This window comes from Podarcis melisellensis (assembly GCF_964234715.1).
Source record: "Podarcis melisellensis genome assembly, chromosome: 18".
NCBI lineage: Eukaryota > Metazoa > Chordata > Lepidosauria > Squamata > Lacertidae > Podarcis > Podarcis melisellensis.
In genome coordinates, this window is record NC_138536.1 from 1438749 (window position 1) to 1458663 (window position 19915).

At 47.7% G+C, this 19915-nt stretch overlaps 2 protein-coding genes and 1 long non-coding RNA gene across 3 annotated transcripts in view; 2 read left to right on the forward strand and 1 right to left on the reverse strand.

The window, feature by feature from the left end:
- The window catches only part of R3HDM4 (R3H domain containing 4), a 14205-nt gene extending 9708 nt beyond the window's left edge, over positions 1 to 4497 (forward strand). Inside the window, exons 7-8 of the mRNA XM_081895855.1 lie at positions 699 to 754; positions 1836 to 4497. Of these exons, the coding sequence (XP_081751981.1) occupies positions 699 to 754; positions 1836 to 1939 (160 nt within the window). The 3' untranslated portion in view covers positions 1940 to 4497. The remainder of the gene's footprint in view (positions 1 to 698; positions 755 to 1835) is intronic.
- On the reverse strand, positions 3245 to 5764 carry LOC309361012. Its single transcript, XR_014164288.1, has 2 exons — positions 4714 to 5764; positions 3245 to 4538 (listed from the first exon to the last, which is right to left on the reverse strand). It is a non-coding gene; the product is annotated as an uncharacterized lncRNA (long non-coding RNA).
- Positions 5765 to 11231: 5467 nt separating this feature from the next.
- Positions 11232 to 19248, forward strand: KISS1R (KISS1 receptor; the record flags this gene model as incomplete). The annotated part of the gene is made up of 5 exons (XM_081896026.1): positions 11232 to 11478; positions 13073 to 13197; positions 15306 to 15441; positions 16254 to 16486; positions 18875 to 19248. The coding sequence occupies 5 exons, from the start codon at positions 11232 to 11234 to the stop codon at positions 19220 to 19222; spliced, it is 1089 nt and encodes a 362-aa protein (XP_081752152.1). The 3' UTR covers positions 19223 to 19248.
- Between the last annotated feature and the right edge of the window lie 667 nt (positions 19249 to 19915).

The window sequence follows — 19915 nt, forward strand, 5'->3', positions numbered from 1 at the left end:
AATTGGGCACCACAGTTCAAGAAGGACACTGACAAACTGGAACGTGTCCAGAGGAGGGCAACCAAAATGGTCCAAGGCCTGGAAACGATGCCTTAGGAGGAACGGCTAAGGGAGCTGGGCATGTTTAGCCTGGAGAAGAGGAGGTTAAGGGGGGATATGATAGCCATGTTCGAATATATAAAAGGATGTCCCATAGAGGAGGGAGAAAGGTTGTTTTCTGCTGCTCCAGAGAAGCGGACACGGAGCAATGGATCCAAACTACAAGAAAGAAGATTCCACCTCAACTTCCTGACAGTAAGAGCTGTTTGACAGTGGAATTTGCTGCCAAGGAGTGTGGTGGAGTCTCCTTCTTTGGAGGTCTTTAAGCAGAGGCTTGACAACCATATGTCAGGAGTGCTCTGATGGTGTTTCCTGCTTGGCAGGGGGTTGGACTCCATGGCCCTTGGGGTCTCTTCCAACTCTTCTATGATTCTAAATGTGAAACAGAATTGTGAATTGAACGTAAGGGAAGAATTGGGAACCTAAGGAAAGAATTGGGAACCAGAATTGTGAAATGGAACATAAGGAAAATATTGGGAACCTAAGGAAAGAATTGGGAACCTAAGGGAAGAATGGGGAACCAGAATTGTGAATTGAACCTAAGGAAAGAACTTGCAGAAAGGGATAAAAACGTGTTTTTTCAATCTCTTTTCTTGCAGCTTCGAACGGCTTCTCCTTCACGCCGTCTGCCAATACATGGACCTCGCTTCTGCCAGTAAGGGCTCCTTTCTGATATTATTTCGTATTTATTTTGGGAGGAAACTTGCTTGCCCGTGTTGAACGGGGCTATCTCTCCCTTGCAGGAAGGGCGAGGCCCTTCTGATCTGCCTTTGCCTTCCCTTCCGGCCCCCGTGGCTGGATGATAAGTAGAAAATAACTTTTTTTACTATTTAAAAAATTGCAATTGCAAAGCCCTTCTGCCCCCGCCCAACTCCCGGCTCCCCCCAAAAATATCTCCTAAGGTTTTCATTCTACAGTGGTCCCTTGGTTCTCAAACTTAATCCGTTCCGAAAGTCCTTTCTGAAACCAAAGCGTTCCAAAACCAAGGCAGCGCTTTCCCGTAGAAATGAATGCAAAACAGATTAATCCGTTCCAGACTTGTAAAAACAACCCCTAAAACATTAATTTTGCCATCTAACGAGACCATTGATCCACAAAACGAAAGTCAGAATCAATGTGCTGTACTATAAAATAAATAAGGCAGTATTGTAGATGATAAAAATTAAAATTAGTGTTTTTTCTCACCTGCACTGATCATAGTCATTGTTTGGAGGGGGGGCTTTTATCCATTTCCGCAGTCACACAATCAATCGGTAGCTGAACTGGGTTCCGCACAGTCACAAAAACAAATGAACCTGGAAAAGCCTCAGAAACAAAAACGCAAAATAAATAGCAAAAACAAAAGCGCCAAACTTAACCAGTTCTGGAAGTCCATTTGACTTCCGAAATGTTCAGAAACCGAGGGGCGGCTTCTGGTTGGCGCCGGCGCCCCGGAAACAATAGCCGACAGCCGCGTCGGACGTTTGGCTTCTGAAAAACGTTTGAAAACCAGAACACTCACTTCTGGGTTTGCGGCGTTTGGGAACCAAGGTCCCACTGTATTTCCTTGTTTCCTTTTGGATAAGAACACCTCGTTCTTCTGTTTTTCAAGGTGTTTAAATAAACCAAAATTATTATTATCATCATCATTATTATTACCAAACAAGCAGACAAAAAATTCCTTCCAGTAGCACCTTGGAGACCAACTAAGTTTGTTATTGGTATTTTTATTATTATGATTATATCATCCGTCTTAGGTTCTGACTACGAAGGGAAACGCCAGATGAAAGTGAGCAACAAACACACCATCTTCCTGCCTCCAGATCCACTTCTTTCGACTTACCTGGAGCAAATGAGCTGATGGCGATTCCGGGTCGTCTTCCGGGGGTCCGTCCCACCCCACCCCCTTCGAAATTTCTGCTTCCGTTGGCTTTTTAAAAAAGTATTTAAAGGCAAATGAGTTTTGGCAGGAAGGGACTCGGCTAGGGATGTTGTCTGTGGTTGCCTAGCAACCGCCTCCCATCTCGGGTACCCAAAAGATGCAGGCCAGACGATGCTTTTGTTACCGGCCCCTCCCTCAGAGTAGAAGCCCCCTGGCCCATTTTGGAGGCCCCGATTCTGCCTGGGAAGTCCTGGATGTGGGGAGCCCCCCCACCGTCCATGCTGAGCTTCGTTAACGGCGAACCCCAAAAACGGGAACCCCCTCGAAACTGGTGCAAAAGTTTTGCAGTCGGTTTTTGTGGGTTTTTAATGCAGAGAACCCCCCCCCTTTTTGCCGCGCCGCACAAACAGCCATAGACCCTCGAACCGGGGAAGGGGGTGTCACGGGGTCGCCCCAAAACCCAATGTCATCCGATTCGCTCCCAATCATAGGCGGGCAAACGTTTTGCAGCGAAAACGCCCCGCGTTTCGCAGCGCCACCAAAATGGAGCCATAGACCCTTAAACTCATTGGGGTTTTAGGGAGGTGACCCCCGGGTTAGAGGGTTTATCTATCGCTTTGTTTTTTGGGGTGCCGCAAAACGCGGGGTGTTTCTTCTCCGCGAAAAAAGGACCGCAAAACTTTGGCACCAGTTTTGAGGGGGGGTTGCTGTATTTTGGCGTTCGCAGTTAACGAAGCTGATGGGAGGGGGAGACCACAAAATTTGTGGGGGGCCTGGGTGAAAACCCATCCCTTTTTTAAGGCCGTGCACCCCAAAAATAGGGTTGCGTTGCGTCGTTCGACTCAGTTGTCCAGGCCCACTTGATTTTTAAAACAATCCTTTGATTTTTAAACGCCGCCCGTAATTTAGTCTGCAAGCAATTTATAAAAATACGTATATTTTTAATAGGTCCCTCCTCCTTTGAAAAAAAAACAGGATTTATAAATGGCTCAGTGCGAGTGGGCTACAACTCCCTTGTATGCGATAAAAGTATCGCATCTCAAATTTGGAGCATTTGAAAAGGGGCGATTTCTTCGACCCTGTTTGACACAGTCGTTTTTTTATTTTGTGTTTTTGCAATACGAAAAAAGGGAAATCCTTCGCATTCTGCTTTTTCGGGAAAAGCTTTCCCCTCTCCCGCGAACTTTCCTGGAAAGAACTGCAACGCCTCTCCTATCTGTCGCCATTGCAGTTGCCGTTCTGACCTCCTGGAGACAATTATCTATTTATATATATATATATATATATATATATCCCTGGTTTTTGGAAAGCAAATGTTAGAGAGCTGGTGTTATAACGGCTGGCTTCGGCTCGGCTCGGCTCGATTTTAAAGCGGCAAAATTTGGGTTCTCCCATAAGCGCCTTCAATTCTGAATAAATTTTGGGGGGTGCGCAAGACCCTTTTTTTCAAGTTCGGTCGAGGATCGGGTCCGCCTCACAGGGTGGGGTCATGCCAGGAAACAGCTGCCAATCCCATCTGGCTTCTGGGCAGAGGTAGACTGCTCTTGGGACTGGAGGTTCTCTCTCTTAGTTTCAATGGGCTTTGTTTATTTCTGTCGCAACACTCTTTTATTATGGGATGTCGGGGGACTCAACACCTCTTGGAAATTGGGGTGCCCCCTGCAAAAGGAGGAAAAACTCTTCTAACTGGCCTTAACGGTGCTTCGATTCGTAATCCGAATTTCTCTGAATTTTGGGGGTAGGGTGGCATCCTGTTTGTAGCGAAACTACACCCCCCCCCAAAAAAAACCACAGCAGCCATCCGTTCTCAGCCGAACTGCCTCATTTTCTAAACGTATGAATGACAATTGCAGGTTTCGCCTTTTATTTTGCCAACCACCTCCCAAGTTGTCAGAAGCCAGCTTGCGTTTTGTAAAATGTAATATAGTGTATTTTTAAAGATAATAGGTGTGTGTCCGTGGCCAATGGATTCGGATTTTGTTTTCGGTTTCCCCCCAAATTGCTATCTACTGGTGAAATGACCCTGGCAAAATAATAATAAGTAATTATCCCATCTTCTTTGCCGCTGGTTCTTTCATTCGTTTGGTTTTCCCCCAAATTGCTCTGTCGTGCCATAAAGCGAGTTTTTTAAAATATTAAATTAAATTGAAACGTGCATCGCCGTCGGTTCCAAAGAAGTCTACGCAAGTTACTAAACCTCAAAAAGGAATTTAGCCGAGCCTGTTCCTCGGGAACGGATTCCTTTCCCTCTGTAGGGCAGGGCAGGGAAACCTGTGGTCTTTATGTTGTTAGAATCGTAGAATTATAGAGTTGGAAGCGACCCTGAGGGTCACCATTAATTGAATAAATTAATAAAATAAAATAATAATACAGGCAGGGGGGCGACAGGGAACCTCCTCCCAGGATATCAGCCTGAGGGTCGTCATTAATTGAATAAATTAATAAAATAATAATAATAATACAGGCAGGGGGGCGACAGGGAACCTCCTCCCAGGATATCAGGCCGGAGGGTCGCCATTAATTGAATAAATTAATAATAATAATAATAATAAATACAGGCAGGAGGGCAACAGGGAACCTCCTCCCAGGATATCAGCCCTGAGGGTCATCATTAATTGAATAAATTAATAAAATAAAAATAATTCAGGCAGGGGGGCGACAGGGAACCTCCTCCCAGGATATCAGCCCCAAGGGTCGTCATTAATTGAATAAATAAAATAATAAACTAATACAGGCAGGGGGCGACAGGGAACCTCCTCCCAGGATATCGGCCCCAAGGGTCATCATTAATTGAATAAAATAATAAAACAATACAGGCAGGATGTCTTGGATCCTTTAAAAAGGGCAAACCTGGAGGAGGCTTCCCGCTGTACCTCTGCCTGATACACTGGTCTGCCCTTCACATGCTAGTTTGAATTCCTATCTGTACAGGGGGTCGATTTCTAACCTTGGGGAGCCTAGGTTTCAGGCACTGGCGATCAATAAAGATATGAGCCAAGATTCCTGCATTGCACGGGGTTGGCCTGGATGACCTTTGAGGGGCCCTTCCAACTAGGAACCATCGGGAAATAGAGGGTCTTATAAATCAGTTAAATTATTGTCCTTTCCCCCCCGGCTACTGATCACATGTGGATTTTTATTTTGATCGTTGCATGCTCAGAAAAATATACCAAAGTTGAGTTTTTGTTTGTGTGTGTGTGTGTGGTTTTATGATTATCCGCAATGTCCCTTTGCGAATGTTCTTATTGAGAGTTGTTGCATTAATTGTGATTTTTCAGACTTTTCCCCAGAAGATGCCACAATTTCTGGGGTTTTTTGAAAGGATCTCTTCTTCCTCTCGTGTTGCCACGAGGGTGTCAAAACAGTGGGATTTTACAGGGGGCAGCCGAATTAACTTGTCCCTAAGTCAGAGGAAACACATTTTCCCCTGAAATATACTTGGGGGGGTTGTTTGCAAGTTTGCAAGCTCCCCCTATTTGGGGGAAAACTCCCTTCCTGCAGAAATCGAATCTGCCAAGGAAACCACTGCCCAACCTTTCTAATTTTCCACGTGCAAGAAGAAATTTTTTTGGGGGGGGGCATTTGAACACAAAACACGCCCCCCAATACACACTTTCCTTGCGCTACAACAGCGCAGAGACCTTCCTTCTGCCGAATGTACAAACCAACTTTGCATTTTCCGGAAGAATAAAACGTTGTTCCGTGTAATGAGTTTTTCGTGTAAATAATAATTAAAAAATCATGCTTTTAAGAGCGGTGTTGCAGTATTCTTTTTCTTAAATGCAGAAAGGGGACTTGTTGGGAAGCTGTATTTCCAAGCCGCAGACAGAAATCCAACAGGTGAGGTGGTGGATTTCTGCATTTTCGTCACTGCTGATTTTCAGGAGCTTGGGAACAGTGAGAGTTGGGAGGCAGAAAGAATGAGTGTAGCTTTTCCAGGAGGAGGAGGTGAAATCAAACTTGGTTTACCTCCGGAAGTTAGGAACAAAGACATGCGGCCCTTGCGCTGTGAAGGACCCCGGCCCCACTCACCCATCAACGATGCCTCCCAGTTTGCAGATGACACCAAATTGGGATGGGGAACAAATACCGCAGAAGGCAGAAATGGGATTTGAGATGACCTTAACAGATTGGAGAATTGGCCCCGTGCTCATTTAAAGTTGGAGCGTAATAATTATTTCACTATGAATATACTTCTTCTTAATTGTATTTCACTGTGGGTTAAACCTCAGAGCCTAGGACTTGCCGATCAGAAGGTCGGGGGTTCGAATCTCTGCAATGACGGGGTGAACTCCCGTTGCTCGGTCCCTGCTCCTGCCAACCTAGCAGTTCGAAAGCACCTCAAAGTGCAAGTAGATAAGTAGGTCCCGCTCCGGCGGGAAGGTAAACGGTGTTTCCGTGCGCTGCTCCGGTTCGCCAGAAGCGGCTTCGTCCTGCTGGCCACATGACCCGGAAGCTGGACGCCGGCTCCCTCGGCCAATAAAGCGAGATGAGCGCCGCAACCCCAGAGTCGGCCACGACTGGACCTAATGGTCAGGGGTCCCTTTACCTATTAATATATTTCTTAATTGTATTTTGGTTGAGCAATGACTTAGATACACTGCATATTTTGTTATGGGCAAATGGCTTGAGATACCTATTAGGTCCCTCAATTACTATATTCAGATTGTTTATTTTCTTGACATCTGACGGGAGGGCGCCACCACCGAGAAGGCCCTCTGCCTGGTTCCCTGTAACCTCAATTCTCGCAGGGAGGGGACCGCCAGAAGGCCCTCGGGAGAGGGACCCTGGTGTCCGGGGTGGAGACGCTCCTTCAGGGATACTGGGCCGTTTAGGGCTTTCAAAGTCAGCCCCAACACTTTGAATTGTGCTTGGGAACGTCCTGGAAGCCAATGTAGGTCTTTCAAGACCAGTGTTATATGGTCTCCACTCCCAGTCCCCAGTCTGGCTGCCGCATTCTGGATTAGTTGCAGTTTCCGGGTCACCTTCAAAGGCAGCCCCACGGAGAGCTCATATTATAAAAGGTACCTTCTCTTCCTCTAGCTTTTCCATCTCTTCTTCCTCGTTTTTCCATTTGCTGGATTCCTCAATGCAAAGGTGTGTGCGAGAAAGACTTTAGATACAGGGGTCATACAGCAGGGGGCCGGTCCACTGTCCCTCAGACCTTGTGGGGGGCCGGACTGTATTTTGTAAAAAAAGAAATGAATGAATTCCTATGCCCCACAAATAACCCAGAGATGCATTTTAAATAAAAGGACACATTGTACTCATGTAAAAACACGCTGATTCCCGGACCGTCCGCAGGCCGGATTGAGAAGGCGACTGGGCCGGATCCGGCCCCTGGGCCTTAGTTTGCCTACCCATACTTTAGGAATTGCCCAGGCGCTTAGCCAAAGACGGTCAGTAAGAGGCAATCTGCAACAGAAATTGGAGGGTGCACATTGTCTCAGCTACTCAGCTAAGGCACCCTTTCCACCCCCTGATTTAAAAGCAAGGAGAAGCCACAGCCTAAACGTTCCCGAGTTTTCACAAGGACATCGTCTTTGTGCAAACGTGGAGATTTAAAGGTTGGGGGGCGAGGAATGGAAAACAGAGATACGAACTAAAATTGGCACCTTTGGAGCACAGGTGCTAAGCTTTTTTTCCTGGCAGCGGCGAAATAAATTATCGAGTGTTTTCGTTTTCTGGGAACAAAGACCTTCACGCGATGATGCTCCAATTTCCAACCACTTTGGGAGCGAGCCAGGGAGTCAATTCTGGCTGTGTTTTGCCACTTAGCACTTTGCGTAAGTGCTGGTCTCGCATGCCCTCTCTTCCCTTCGGGTCATTGTGCACCCGAGACAAAAGTTGAAGTGTTTTTCAAGCACCTGGAAGCAGCAAACACGCCTCCTTCTTCACGGTGTTTAGGCAGAAAGCTGCGTTGGCTGAGAATGATTCAGTGCTTTGTTATGTTTCTCCTTTGGCGACCCCTCATAGCCGAGTAAAATTGACTTCCATGAGCACGTGTTTTAACAGAGAGTCCGTAAGGGACTGTGGAGGCCAATTCTGGACCCACACGTCCTTCCACAGTGGGGACATTGGTTTCTGGGCAGGAGTTGATCCCGGTGAGGGTTTGCCAAACGTGTCTTCCTCTTAGCACGTTTCTCCCTCTTGTCCTGAGTTCGAGTGTCTTCAAAGCCCACGACACCTTTGGGAAAGGCTGTTCTCCAACTGGCGCTGTTCTCCAACTGGAGCTCTCGCAGGCCAGTGTTCCCCAGTTGTCAGTGTTTATACTACATTTTTAAAGATTTGCCTTGAGACAGTCTTTGAACCTCTTTTGTTAACCACCAGCATTATGCTTTCCATTTTTAAGTTCGGAATAGAGGAGTTGCTTTGGAAGACGATCGTCAGGCGTCCGCACAACATGACCAGTCCAACGAAGTTGATGTTGAAGAATCATCGCTACGACACTGGTGATCTTTGCTTCTTCTAGTACACTGGTATTAGTTCACCTGTCTACCCAAGTGATGAGTAAAAAATTTTGGAGACACCGTTGATGGAATCTTTCAAGGAGTTGGAGATGGAGTTTATAAGTGGCTCATGTTTCACAAGCGTACAGTAAGGTTGGTAGTGCAATAGCTTTGCAAACAAGCATTTTGGTTTCCCTGCGAATGTCCCGGTCCTCAAACACTCTGCACTTCAATCGGGAGAAAGCCAAACTCACAGAGCTCAGGCGATGCTGGATTTTGGCATCAATGTTGGCCCTTGTGGAAAGAATATTTCGTGAATATTTCCCGCTGTAAACACAGACAAGGCCAAGAGATGAGACAGAAAGGGGTAAAAGATTATTGGGAAATGATCCATTATAGCTTGAGATACCTATTAGGTCTATCAATGACCATATAGCATATATTCAACACAAAAAAACAGCGGCAATTTGTTGTGGACAAAGGACAGCTGGACATATAAAGGGCCCCATTACCTTCAGGAGCTTAGGGCCTCATCAAACCGAAATCCAGCCCTGGGCATAACTCTGATTTTAAACACATTGTGCAGATGAGGCTATTAGCTTTCTTTGCATTCAGCTACACATATCAAGGAAGGACTTTAGGAATCACATCCGTGCTAAATATTAAGAACTGCTCAAAACCAAACAAATAGTTGAAATCTTCTTCTGTTTGAGTCCTCGGGTTTGCCCCTGTCTTGGCCTGACGCCGTTTCTTCCTGCGTTTTTCGCAAATGTGCTTTCTGCTTCTATGGCAGCGAACTTGAATGAAACTTGACGTTCGCAGAGAGAGCTTTTCCCAGCTGGCTTTGAATCTAAACGCCAAAAGGGATTTGCCCGTTTACGTCGAAAACGGAGGAAGTGCGGGGCTTTCGCGAGCCGCTGCTAAGTTGGACGGAAAGTCATTAATTGGCACATGGAATTTCAAGTGATATAAACAGAAAAGAATGTAAGTTGTTTTTGTACGCAACAACAGCAGCAAGAATATTATTGGCACAAAAAAATGGAAGCAAGAAGAATTACCGACGAAAGAAGAATGGAGGATGAAATTAATGGACTATGCAGAATTAACAGGAAGGATTCGAAATCTGCGGGACCAGAAATTCACAGAAGACTGGCGTAAATTTACAGAGTATTTGAAAAGTAATTGTGATGATCAGACCACGTTTGTAGGTTTGCAAGAAGTTTTGTGAGGAGAATTATTGGAAGTATTGCAAAAATGGATATAGGGGAGGATGATTAGTTGTGATAATTAAAGGCACTATGAAGTTAAGAAATGCATAAGAAGTGATTAAAACGGTGGGTCATCAGAGGTGCTGATGGAAGTCCAAAAAAAAACAAAGATTGTATAGGTGGCGAAATTTTGTGGTTTGTACTATAATTTATATGTTGAAATTAATAAAAATTGTCTATAAATAAATAGAGTTTACTCTGGGGAAAAAAATTGGCACATGGAATTTCCTGGATCTGGTGTGCTTTGTCTGCAAGCCGGAATTAAGAGCAAAATGAAATGTTTGTGTCTTCCATCTCTCTCTATCTGCACGTGGCATAATAATTTCATGCCTTCCATGCCTGCTGAATTAGCCCACCAGTCGAGTCCTCTCCAAAGGGGGTTGCTTGGTAGCAAGACCTCCCTCTCCCCAGGTGGAGAAAGCGAGAGGAAAAAATATAGAACAGTCAGCCAATCGCCTGCTTGGAGACCCGAGCGGAGAAATTCTGCTTTTGCAAAGAGCAGGAGCGGAGCAATCGCTCCGCCACTTAAAACCGACCAGACCTTCTTTCCTCCTGGCTTTTTCCAACTCGCAGGACGCCTGGGTCCTTTCGGAGCTGGGCGGTGATCCCAGGTAGCTGGATGGTTGGGCCGGCAACCCATTCAGATGGGAGCACCATTCCTGCGTCCCAGTATTTCCTCTGCGTCGGAATAAGAGCCCTCTACTCTGAAAGGAGCGTGCCCGTTTGATGGCATGTGTTGCTGGCGGATGCCACCTTTGTGCCCGAGAACTGGTCCCTGCTGTGTTCCTGGTCCTCATTGAGTTTCAGGAGAGCACCCTGCATTCTGCAAGGAACCTGAGAAGCAGAGGACACTGCAAATAATGTGCAAGAAGGACTCTGGAGTAAGAGACATGCAGGTCTCTTTCTGAGACTGAAGGGGAGGAGAGAGTCGTAACTGTCACTGGATTGGCTCCTCTTGGGATGACACCAAGCCAGGACGAGATCCCCAACGTGTCCCTCAGCCCCTGATTCCGTCAGAGTTTCCTGGATCCCCATTTGAGGAGCGGCACAACATCTCTCTCGCTTGGTGAGCTGTCCAAGGTGCTGAAAACTCATGCCACTGGACGTCCCAAGCCCCAATTCAGTGTCCCTCAGCCCCTGAGTCTGCCAGAGTTTCCTAGATTCCCATTTGAGGAGCGGCGCAACATCTCTCTCGCTTGGTGAGCTGTCCGCGGTGCTGAAAACTCATGCCACTGGACGTCCCAAGCCCCAATTCAGTGTCCCTCAGCCCCTGAGTCCGCCAGAGTTTCATAGATCCCCATTTGAGGAGCGGCGCAACATCTCTCTCGCTCGGTGAACTGTCCGAGGTGCTGAAAACTCTTGCCCAAGGACGTCCTAAGCCCCAATTCGGGGTCTCTCAGCCCTGAGTCCGCCAGAGTTTCCTAGATTCCCATTTGAGGAGCGGCGCAACATCTCTCTTGCTTGCTGAGCTCTCCGAGGTGCTGAAAACTCTTGCCAAAGGACGTCCCAAGCCCCAAATTCGGTGCTCCTTGCCGGCAGAGGCACAGCAGAGCCATGCTAGTGGGCTCCTCCGTCTCCGACCTCAACGATTCCTTCCTGTTCCCGAACAGCTCTGCTTGCACCGCAGGGCTGTGGTGCGGCAATGTCTCGGAGCCCCAGAACCCGCCGCACCTGGTGGACGCGTGGTTGGTGCCCCTCTTCTTCGCCGTCCTGATGGTGGTGGGTCTGGCGGGCAACTCCCTCGTGATCTACGTCCTCGCCAAGCAAAAGCAGATGAGGACAGCGACCAATTTCTACATTGGTGAGTTTGGTGAGAATAATGGAGGCACCTGGGTGGGTGGGAAGGAGGCTCAAAGCTGCTAGGGCTACTTGCTGATGCCTGTTCTGTTTGCTGCTAGCCTGGACCGCTCTGCTTTGCATCCACGGTCAGGAGCAGTAATGCCCTGGGTTCAAATCTTGCAGGTTTCCAAAAAGCATCTGGTCGGCCGCTGGGGAAAAGGTGCTGGCCAAGTTGGGCCAGTTCTTACGCTTTTTTGGGATGTTCTTATTGTGGGAATGTTCAGGGATGCAGGAGAGGATCTATTGTCTGATTATATCCTTATCCAACTTGTGTTAACAAGTTCCCCAATTCCAGCAGAGTAAAACATTCCCCTTTATTTTAAGTTTGCAACGGCAGCGTTTGCTCAGGCTCGCTAAAACCTCTATAATAACTATTCTGGTAGTTTCTCCTTATTCCCTCATAAAACAGAAGAGACGACGCAGTCTTTTACAAAAGTATAAAAAGGAGTTTACTCACATTCTGTTCACAATCAGATCCCAGAAGGCAGACTTAAGCTTAATGAAGTAACATACACTTGGAATCTATCTTATAAGAAGACAGTCCCTTTGTCCTCTCTGGGCTGGGAGCCAAGAGGGCACCTTTCGCTCAGTAGATGTTGTGTCTTTGATGCATGTAGTGAAAGAGAGAGAGATGACTGCCCTGCCCTGTGCTTTTATCATTACCTGCACAGGTGAGGCCACACCCGCCTCTGGTCACATGTAGAGGAAGTCTGTCCCAGCCTAAAAGCAAATAGGAAGTTTACCTGCTGGCTGGACAAACATCCCTCCCCATGTCAAAACATGTTCACTCTAGGAATGTTGTACTCGACTGCTCTTGTGTTTCACATCCCACACTTATAGGATAGGAAGCACTTTTTTTTTAACCTGTCCACAATCTTTCACCTTCATGAGATGCCCACGATTCCTGGTGTTATTAGAAAGGGAGAAAAACTTATATTTTTCATTTTCAAACAAAAACAAACCAAGCATCAACTTCCCTTTCCTCTTCCACGGTTCATTTCAATTTTCTCTTTATTGCAACGTATTCTAATTATTCTTTCTCTTCCCATTTTCCCTCCGTTGATGATTTTGCTGCTAAATTTATTCTCATCCTACTAACGTTTCAAGTTGCTGACAGTAACTTTTTCAAATGTTCCACCGTCCCCCGTCCCCCAATCTTTAAAGACTTTCTTCCAGGACTCAGCTACATTAGATTATTTTTTAAAAAATCAGCGTTATACACATGCAACACCAGGGGGCGCAGGAGAGTAAAAAAAAATTCTATGCGGTTTTTCCATAGCGGTTTTTTTCTTTCGTTATGACGATTTGATTTCTGACTTATTTATAGCGTTTCTTCCGCCACCCCCTGTGTGTAGATCCGTCCCTTATTCTACCAATTAAGCTAGCCATTTCTGAAAGGGAGGGAAAATTTCCTCTAGTCACTTTCGATGTAATTACCTGTTTTTCCTCTGAATGAAAAAAATCTCCACGCTTTCCTTACAAGGAAGTTGCTCCCTTCAATTTATCTTTTCTTCTTCTTCTAAACTTTTTCCAAATTGTGCCCTTTTTCCAAACAGCGAACCTGGCCGTCACGGATATCATTTTCCTGGTCTGCTGTGTCCCGTTCACGGCTGTCCTTTATCCTCTCCCGGGCTGGATTTTTGGGGAGTTTATGTGCAAATTTGTCAATTACATCCAACAGGTGAGTTTGCGACTGCTTGCAGGGGCTATCTGCTCCCCCAAAAAACCTTTAAATCATGGGTAGGCAAAGGAATGCCTGGGGGCTGGATCCGGCCCTATCACCTTCTCATTCCAGTCCATGGACGGTCCGGGAATCAGTGTGTTTTTACATGAGTAGAATGTGTCCTTTTATTTAAAATGCATCTCTGGGATATTTATGGGGCATAGGAATTTGTTCATTCCCCCCCCCAAAAAAAATATAGTCTGGCCCCCCACAAGGTCTGAGGGACAGTGGACCGGCCCCCTGCTGAAAATGTTTCCTGACCCCTGCTTTAAACAATAACAGGCGACACGTGGCTAATAATGTTCTAACAAAATACATGTAACATGTATTATTTCACAGTTCTTAAACGGAAAATATATGATGGAGGTTCAAATGATAAAATAAATCAATATTGTATGAACGGAATTAGAGAAGATAGTCGATCAATATCACAAACAAGCTTTTCAACAGTTCCAATCCTGTGATCATGCGATAATAGAAGCTCCGAGTGTAGCAATTCTTAAACAGAGAATACGTAATAGAACCACAGAAAATACTATAAATAAAACAGTATTGTAGATGATAAAAATAAAAAAATACCTGCACTGGTGATAGTTCATTGTTTGGCCACATGACCTGGAAGCTGTACGCCGGCTCCCTCGGCCAGTAAAGCGAGATGAGCATCGCAACCCCAGAGTCGGCCACGACTGGACCTAATGTTCAGGGGTCCCTTAACTTTACCTATTTATAAATTTATTTATATAGCCACAATATCATTAAAAAATCAGAACACATTAAAAAAAAATCAGAGACCATCAACTAAGAGTTACAGAACAATTATCACTTCCTCAACTCCTTTCCTTTAAAAATGTAGGTTGATAATTTTTTTTAAAGAAGGGAATTGTTGTTGTTGTTGAGTCGTTTAGTCGTGTCCGCCTCTTGGTGACCCCCTGGACCAGAACACGCCAGGCACTCCTGTCTTCCACTGCCTCCTCCAGTTTGGTCAAACTCATGCTGGGAGCTTCAAGAACACTGTCCCACCATCTCGTCCTCTGTCGTCCCCTTCTCCTTGTGTCTTCCATCTTTCCCAGCATCAGGGTCTTTTCCAGGGAGTCTTCTCTTCTCCTGAGGTGGCCAAAGTCTTGGAGCCTCAGCTTCAGGATCTGTCCTTCCAGTGAGCACTCAGGGCTGATTTCCTTCAGAATGGATAGAAAGAAGGGAATAGGAATGGCAATATGATGGATTATACAGCAGGAGCCATTGTGTATTATATCTCCTTTCAGTGATGGGCTCTATCACTGTCCAGGGACTATCAGAGGAGATTCTGGCTGTTTGCAGCTATGTTCTATAATGTTCCTCACTCCCAGAGGTCATGGGTACGAATGGCTTCAGATTCCATTGAGTTGCCTTCAAGACCACATCCTGCTACCCTCACTGAAGAACAGAAAGGAGCAGAGATTCTCTGAACCAAGAATGCATCGTGCTCACTCTTCACTGTGGCAACCATTCAGAATTTTTGCTCCTAATAAGTAGAGACATCACCTTGCCAACAAAGGTCCGTATAGTAAAAGTTTTACTGGTTTTCCCAGTAGTGATGTATGGAAGCGAGAGCTGGACCATCAAGAAGGCTGATGGCCGAAGAATGGATGCTTTTGAATTCTGGTGCTGGAGGAGACTCTTGAGAGTCCCATGGACTGCAAGAAGATCCAACCTCTCCATTCTGAAGGAAATCAGCCCTGAGTGCTCACTGGAAGGACAGGTCCTGAAGCTGAGGCTCCAATACTTTGGCCACCTCAGGAGAAGAGAAGACTCCCTGGAAAAGACCCTGATGTTGGGAAAGATGGAGGGCACAAGGAGAAGGGGACGACAGAGGACAAGATGGTGGGACAGTCTTCTTGAAGCTACTAACATGAGTTTGACCAAACTGCAGGAGGCAGTGGAAGACAGGAGGGCCTGACGTGCTCTGGTCCAGGGGGTCACAAAGAGGCGGACACCACTAAACGACTCAACAACAACAACAACAAAGGTGTTTGGGAACCAAGGTCCCTCTGTAATAAACACCCCGCCCTGTCTTCTTGGCTTCACAGGTCTCTGTCCAAGCCACATGCATCACCTTGACCGCTATGAGCGTTGACCGTTGGTATGTAACCGTCTTTCCCCTTCGAGCCCTGCGGCAACGCACCCCCTTCGTGGCGGCCACCGTCAGCGCCAGCATCTGGGTCGGTGAGTAGGGGGGCGGGCATAGCATGGAGGACCCCTCGGTTTCCCTGTCCATTTGCCTCGGCCCGAACGTTGGCCAGTGCCCTCGCCGCCCATCTCCTGCGGGGCAAAAGTCTGGAAAGGATTAATCCGTTTTGCGTGACTTTCTATGGGAAAGCGCGCCTTGGTTTTGGAACACTTTGGATCTGGAACAGACTTCTGGAACGGATTAAATTTGAGAACCAAGGTACCAAAATGGATTACAGTGGTACCTCGGGTTTGTTCTGGAGGTCCGTTCTTAACCTGAAACTGTTCTTAACCTGAAGCACCACTTTAGCTAATGGGGCCTCCTGCTACTGCCGCGCTGCCAGAGCACGATTTCTGTTCTCATCCTGAAGCAAAGTTCTTAACCTGAAGCACTATTTTTGGGTTAGCGGAGTCTGTAACCTGAAGCGTATGTAACCCGAGGTACCACTGTATATAGCAAAACCAGACAGACCTTGGCGTAACACTCAAATTGGAAGCGTGAGACTCAAAACGGAGCACGTTCGGCTTCTGAAAAACGTTCGCGAACCGGAACACTCACTTCTGGGTTTGCAGTGTTTGGTTTCCAAGTTGTTTGAGTACCAAGGCGTTTGAGAACCAAGGGACCACTGTATACCATCTATCTTCCGTATAGATTGCCCATTGCACCTTATCGGACCAGAAAGTCCATTTTGCTTTGCTGCAAACCCCAGCAGAACATCTTGCCCCACTTGCCCTAAGATTTGATCCGGTTCTGTCCGAGACTTCAGAACCGTTGGGTGAATTTGGGACCCTGGCCTTTCCGCCCGCAGGTTCCTTCGCCGTCTCCACCCCGGTTTTGGTCTACAACCAGTTGACCGAAGGCTACTGGTTCGGACCCCGGACCTATTGCAGCGAGACCTTCCCTTCCATTACCCACAAGAGAGCCTTCATCCTGTACAATTTCTTGGTGGTTTATCTGCTCCCCTTGCTGACGATCCTACTCTGCTACACCGCCATGCTGTACCAGATGGGGCGCCCCACGGTGGAGACCTCCGAGAACCAGGTATCAATCGCATGACAATCTTACAGTCGCCGTCGAAATTATTCCACTACCACCGCTTGCAAATCAGGTTTATCATCAAAATGTTATAAGGAAAAACTCCACTCCTTTTCCCTTATGGGGTATCCAAAAGCCCCTATAGAGTCCTTAAGTTGGTTCCCTATCGGTAGGTGAAAATAACAGAGGTCAAGCAGACAGCACAAAAGGAAAGAGGAATGAGGAGGGAAGAGGAGAGTAAGCGAGCTCAGACTCCAACTCCTCAATTTGTAGTTTCCGCAATCTCCAGATGTAATATATGGTTATGCAATGTGAGAAATGTGAGGCTGGACCAGGCAGATCTTTCCCTGCGAGAAGCAAAGTTACAGGGAACTAGGCAGAGGGCCTTCTCGGTGGTGGCGCCCTCCCTAAACCAAGGGTTGGCAAGGCTTAAGGGGCTTATGAGTTATGTAGGAAATAGAGGACATATTTGCATGCTTTTGTTATAAGAAAAAAAATGCTCCTTTTTCCCTTATGGGGTACCCAAGAGCTCCTATAGAGTCCTTAAGTGGGTTTCCTATCGGTAGGAGAAAATAACAAAGGCCAAGCAGAGACTATTGAGAAGCAAAGCAGCTAGTAAGTATGGTTTTTATGTCTGCGGCGCTGGAAATCACTTCTGCGCATGCCCAGAAACCGAAAACCGCTTCTTCGCAGGTGTGATATTCGGCACCTGGGCATGAGTAGACGCGATTTCCGCCGTCGTGCTACGCTGGTCCAGTCCATGGAGGATCTCTGCAGGAGTGATCCGGCCCATGCCCCGTAAGCCTTGCCAACCGTTGGTTTAGGGAGGGCACCACCACCAAGAAGGCCCTCTGCCTGGTTCCCTGTAACTTTGCTTCTCGCAGGGAGGGAACCACCAGAAGGCCCTTGGAGATGGACCCCAGTGTCTGGGGTGGAGACACTCCTTCAGGTCTACTGGGCCATTTAGGGCTTTCAAGGTGAGCACCAACACTTTGAATTGTGCTCGGAAATGTCCTGGGAGCCAATGTAGGTCTTTCAGGACCGGTGTTATGCGGTCTCGGCAGCTGCTCCCAGTCCCCAGTTTGGCTGCCGCATTCTGGATTAGTTGCAGTTTCCGGGTCACCTTCAAAGGCAGCCCCACGGAGAGCGCATGGCAGTAGTCCAAGCGGGAGATAACCAGAGCATGCACCACTCTGGCCAGACAGTCTGCGGGCAGGGAGGGTCTCAGCCTGCGTACCAGATGGATATTAAAAACACAATTAAACATCAAACATTAACAATTTCCCTAAACAGGGTTGCCTTCAGATGTCTTCTAAAAGTTAGAGAGTTGTTTATTTCCTTGACATCTGATGGGAGGGTGTTCCATAGGGCGGACGCCACCACCAAAAAGGCCCTCTGCCTGGTTCCCTGTAACCTCACTTCTCGCAGGGAGGGAACTGCCAAAAGACCCTCGGGAGAAGGACCCCGGTGTCTGGGGTGGAAATGCTCCTTCAGGTCTACTGGGCCGTTTAGGGATTTAAAGATGAGCACCAACACTTTGAATTGTGCCTGGAAACGTCCTGGGAGCCAATGTAGCTCTTTCAGGACTGGTGTTATATGGTCTCCACTCCCAGACCCCAGTCTGGCTGCTGCATTCCGGATTAGTTGTGGTTTCCAGGTCGCCTTCAAAGGCAGCCCCACGGAGAGCGCATGGCAGTAATCCAAGCAGGAGATAACCAGAGCATGCACCACGCTAGCCAGACAGTCTGTGGGCAGGGAGGGTCTCAGCCTGTGTACCAGATGTATATTAAAAACACAATAAAACATCAGACATTAAAAATTTCCCTAAACAGGGCTGCCTTCAGATGTCTTCTAAAAGTCAAGTAGTTGTTTATTTCCTTGACATCTGATGGGAGGGGGCCACCACCGAGAAGCCCTCTGCCTGGTTCCCTGTAACCGCACTTCTCGCAGGGAGGGAACCACCAGAAGGGCCTCGGGAGATGGACCCCGGTGTCCGGGGTGGAAATGCTCCTTCAGGGATACTGGGCAATTTAGGGCTTGAAAGGTCAGCACCAACACTTTGAATTGTGCTTGGAAACGTACTGGGAGCCAATGTAGGTCTTTCAGGACCGGTGATTTGTGGTCTCCACTCCCAGTCCCCAGTCTGGCTGCCACATTCTGGATTAGTTGTAATTTCCAGGTCACCTTCAAAGGCAGCCCCACGGAGAGCGCATGGCAGTAGTCCAAGCGGGAGATAACCAGAGCATGCACCACTCTGGCCAGACAGTGTGGGCAGGGAGGGTCTCATCCTGCGTACCAGATGGAGCTGCCCTGGACACAGAACTGACCTGTGCCTCCATGGGCCGCAGAGGCCAAGCCGATCTGATTGCAAGTCCCCTTCTTGACTCTTCGCAGGTTCAACAGCTGGCCGAACGCTCGGAAGCCATGCGGGGCAAGATATCGCGGATGGTGGGCACCATCGTCATCCTCTTTGCCATCTGCTGGGGCCCAATGCAGCTTCTGATTCTGGCCCAGGCCTTTGGCACCGGTTTCCGCCGCAACTATTACACCTACAAGCTGAAAATCTGGGCTCACTGCATGTCGTACGCCAGCTCCTCCCTCAACCCCATCGTCTACGCCTTCATGGGCGCCAGTTTCCAGAGGGCTTTCCGCAAAGTCTTCCCCTTCGCCGCCAAGCGCCGGGTGGGCGGATGCGAGCCCAGCGCCAACGTAGAGATGCGGTTTGTCTCTTCGGGGATGTAGGGCCTTCTCTGTGGTGTCCCCGACCCGAAAGGTTGCAAAAGCAAGCCTGGTGTCGTTCGCCTGGGGCGACTTCCCTGAAGAAACCCTATGAGACACCCGGGATCGGGGTGAGGAAGGGGTGGGAAAGGATTTTGCTGGAGAGGGAGACGAGGGAGCTGTTTGGCAGCCGAGGGCCGCTTTCTCCACCTGTGCAAGCTTCTGGGGGCCACATACTAGAGGGGGAAGTGGGCGGGGCAATGGATTTGAAAACTCGCTTCTGTACTAGGTCATCATTGGGGTTCAAGGACAACGCAGGCAAGAATGGCCATAGCTGTCAACGTTTCCCTTTTCTTGCGAGGAATCCTATTCGGAATAACAGAATTTCCCTTTAAAAAAGGAAACGTTGACAGCTGTGAGAATGAAGGGTGTCACCTGGGGACAGACAGCAAAGCCCATGGGGTGAATTGGGGTCCCAGACGTCTCCCCATAAGTTCCAATAAGCTACGGAGCTTCCAGGTCTTTGCAATGTTGTTCTTTGTGAGCGCTGAAGAGAGGATATTCAGGCAGCAATCAGGGCCGGATTTAAGTATAAGCTAAAGAAGCTCTAGCTTAGGGCCCCACTCACTTGGGGGGGGGGGTTACCAAAAAAATAAAGGGGGGAAAAAACCCCTGGATGTACATTTCCAAAATATAAGATAAAAAACAAATGAAATA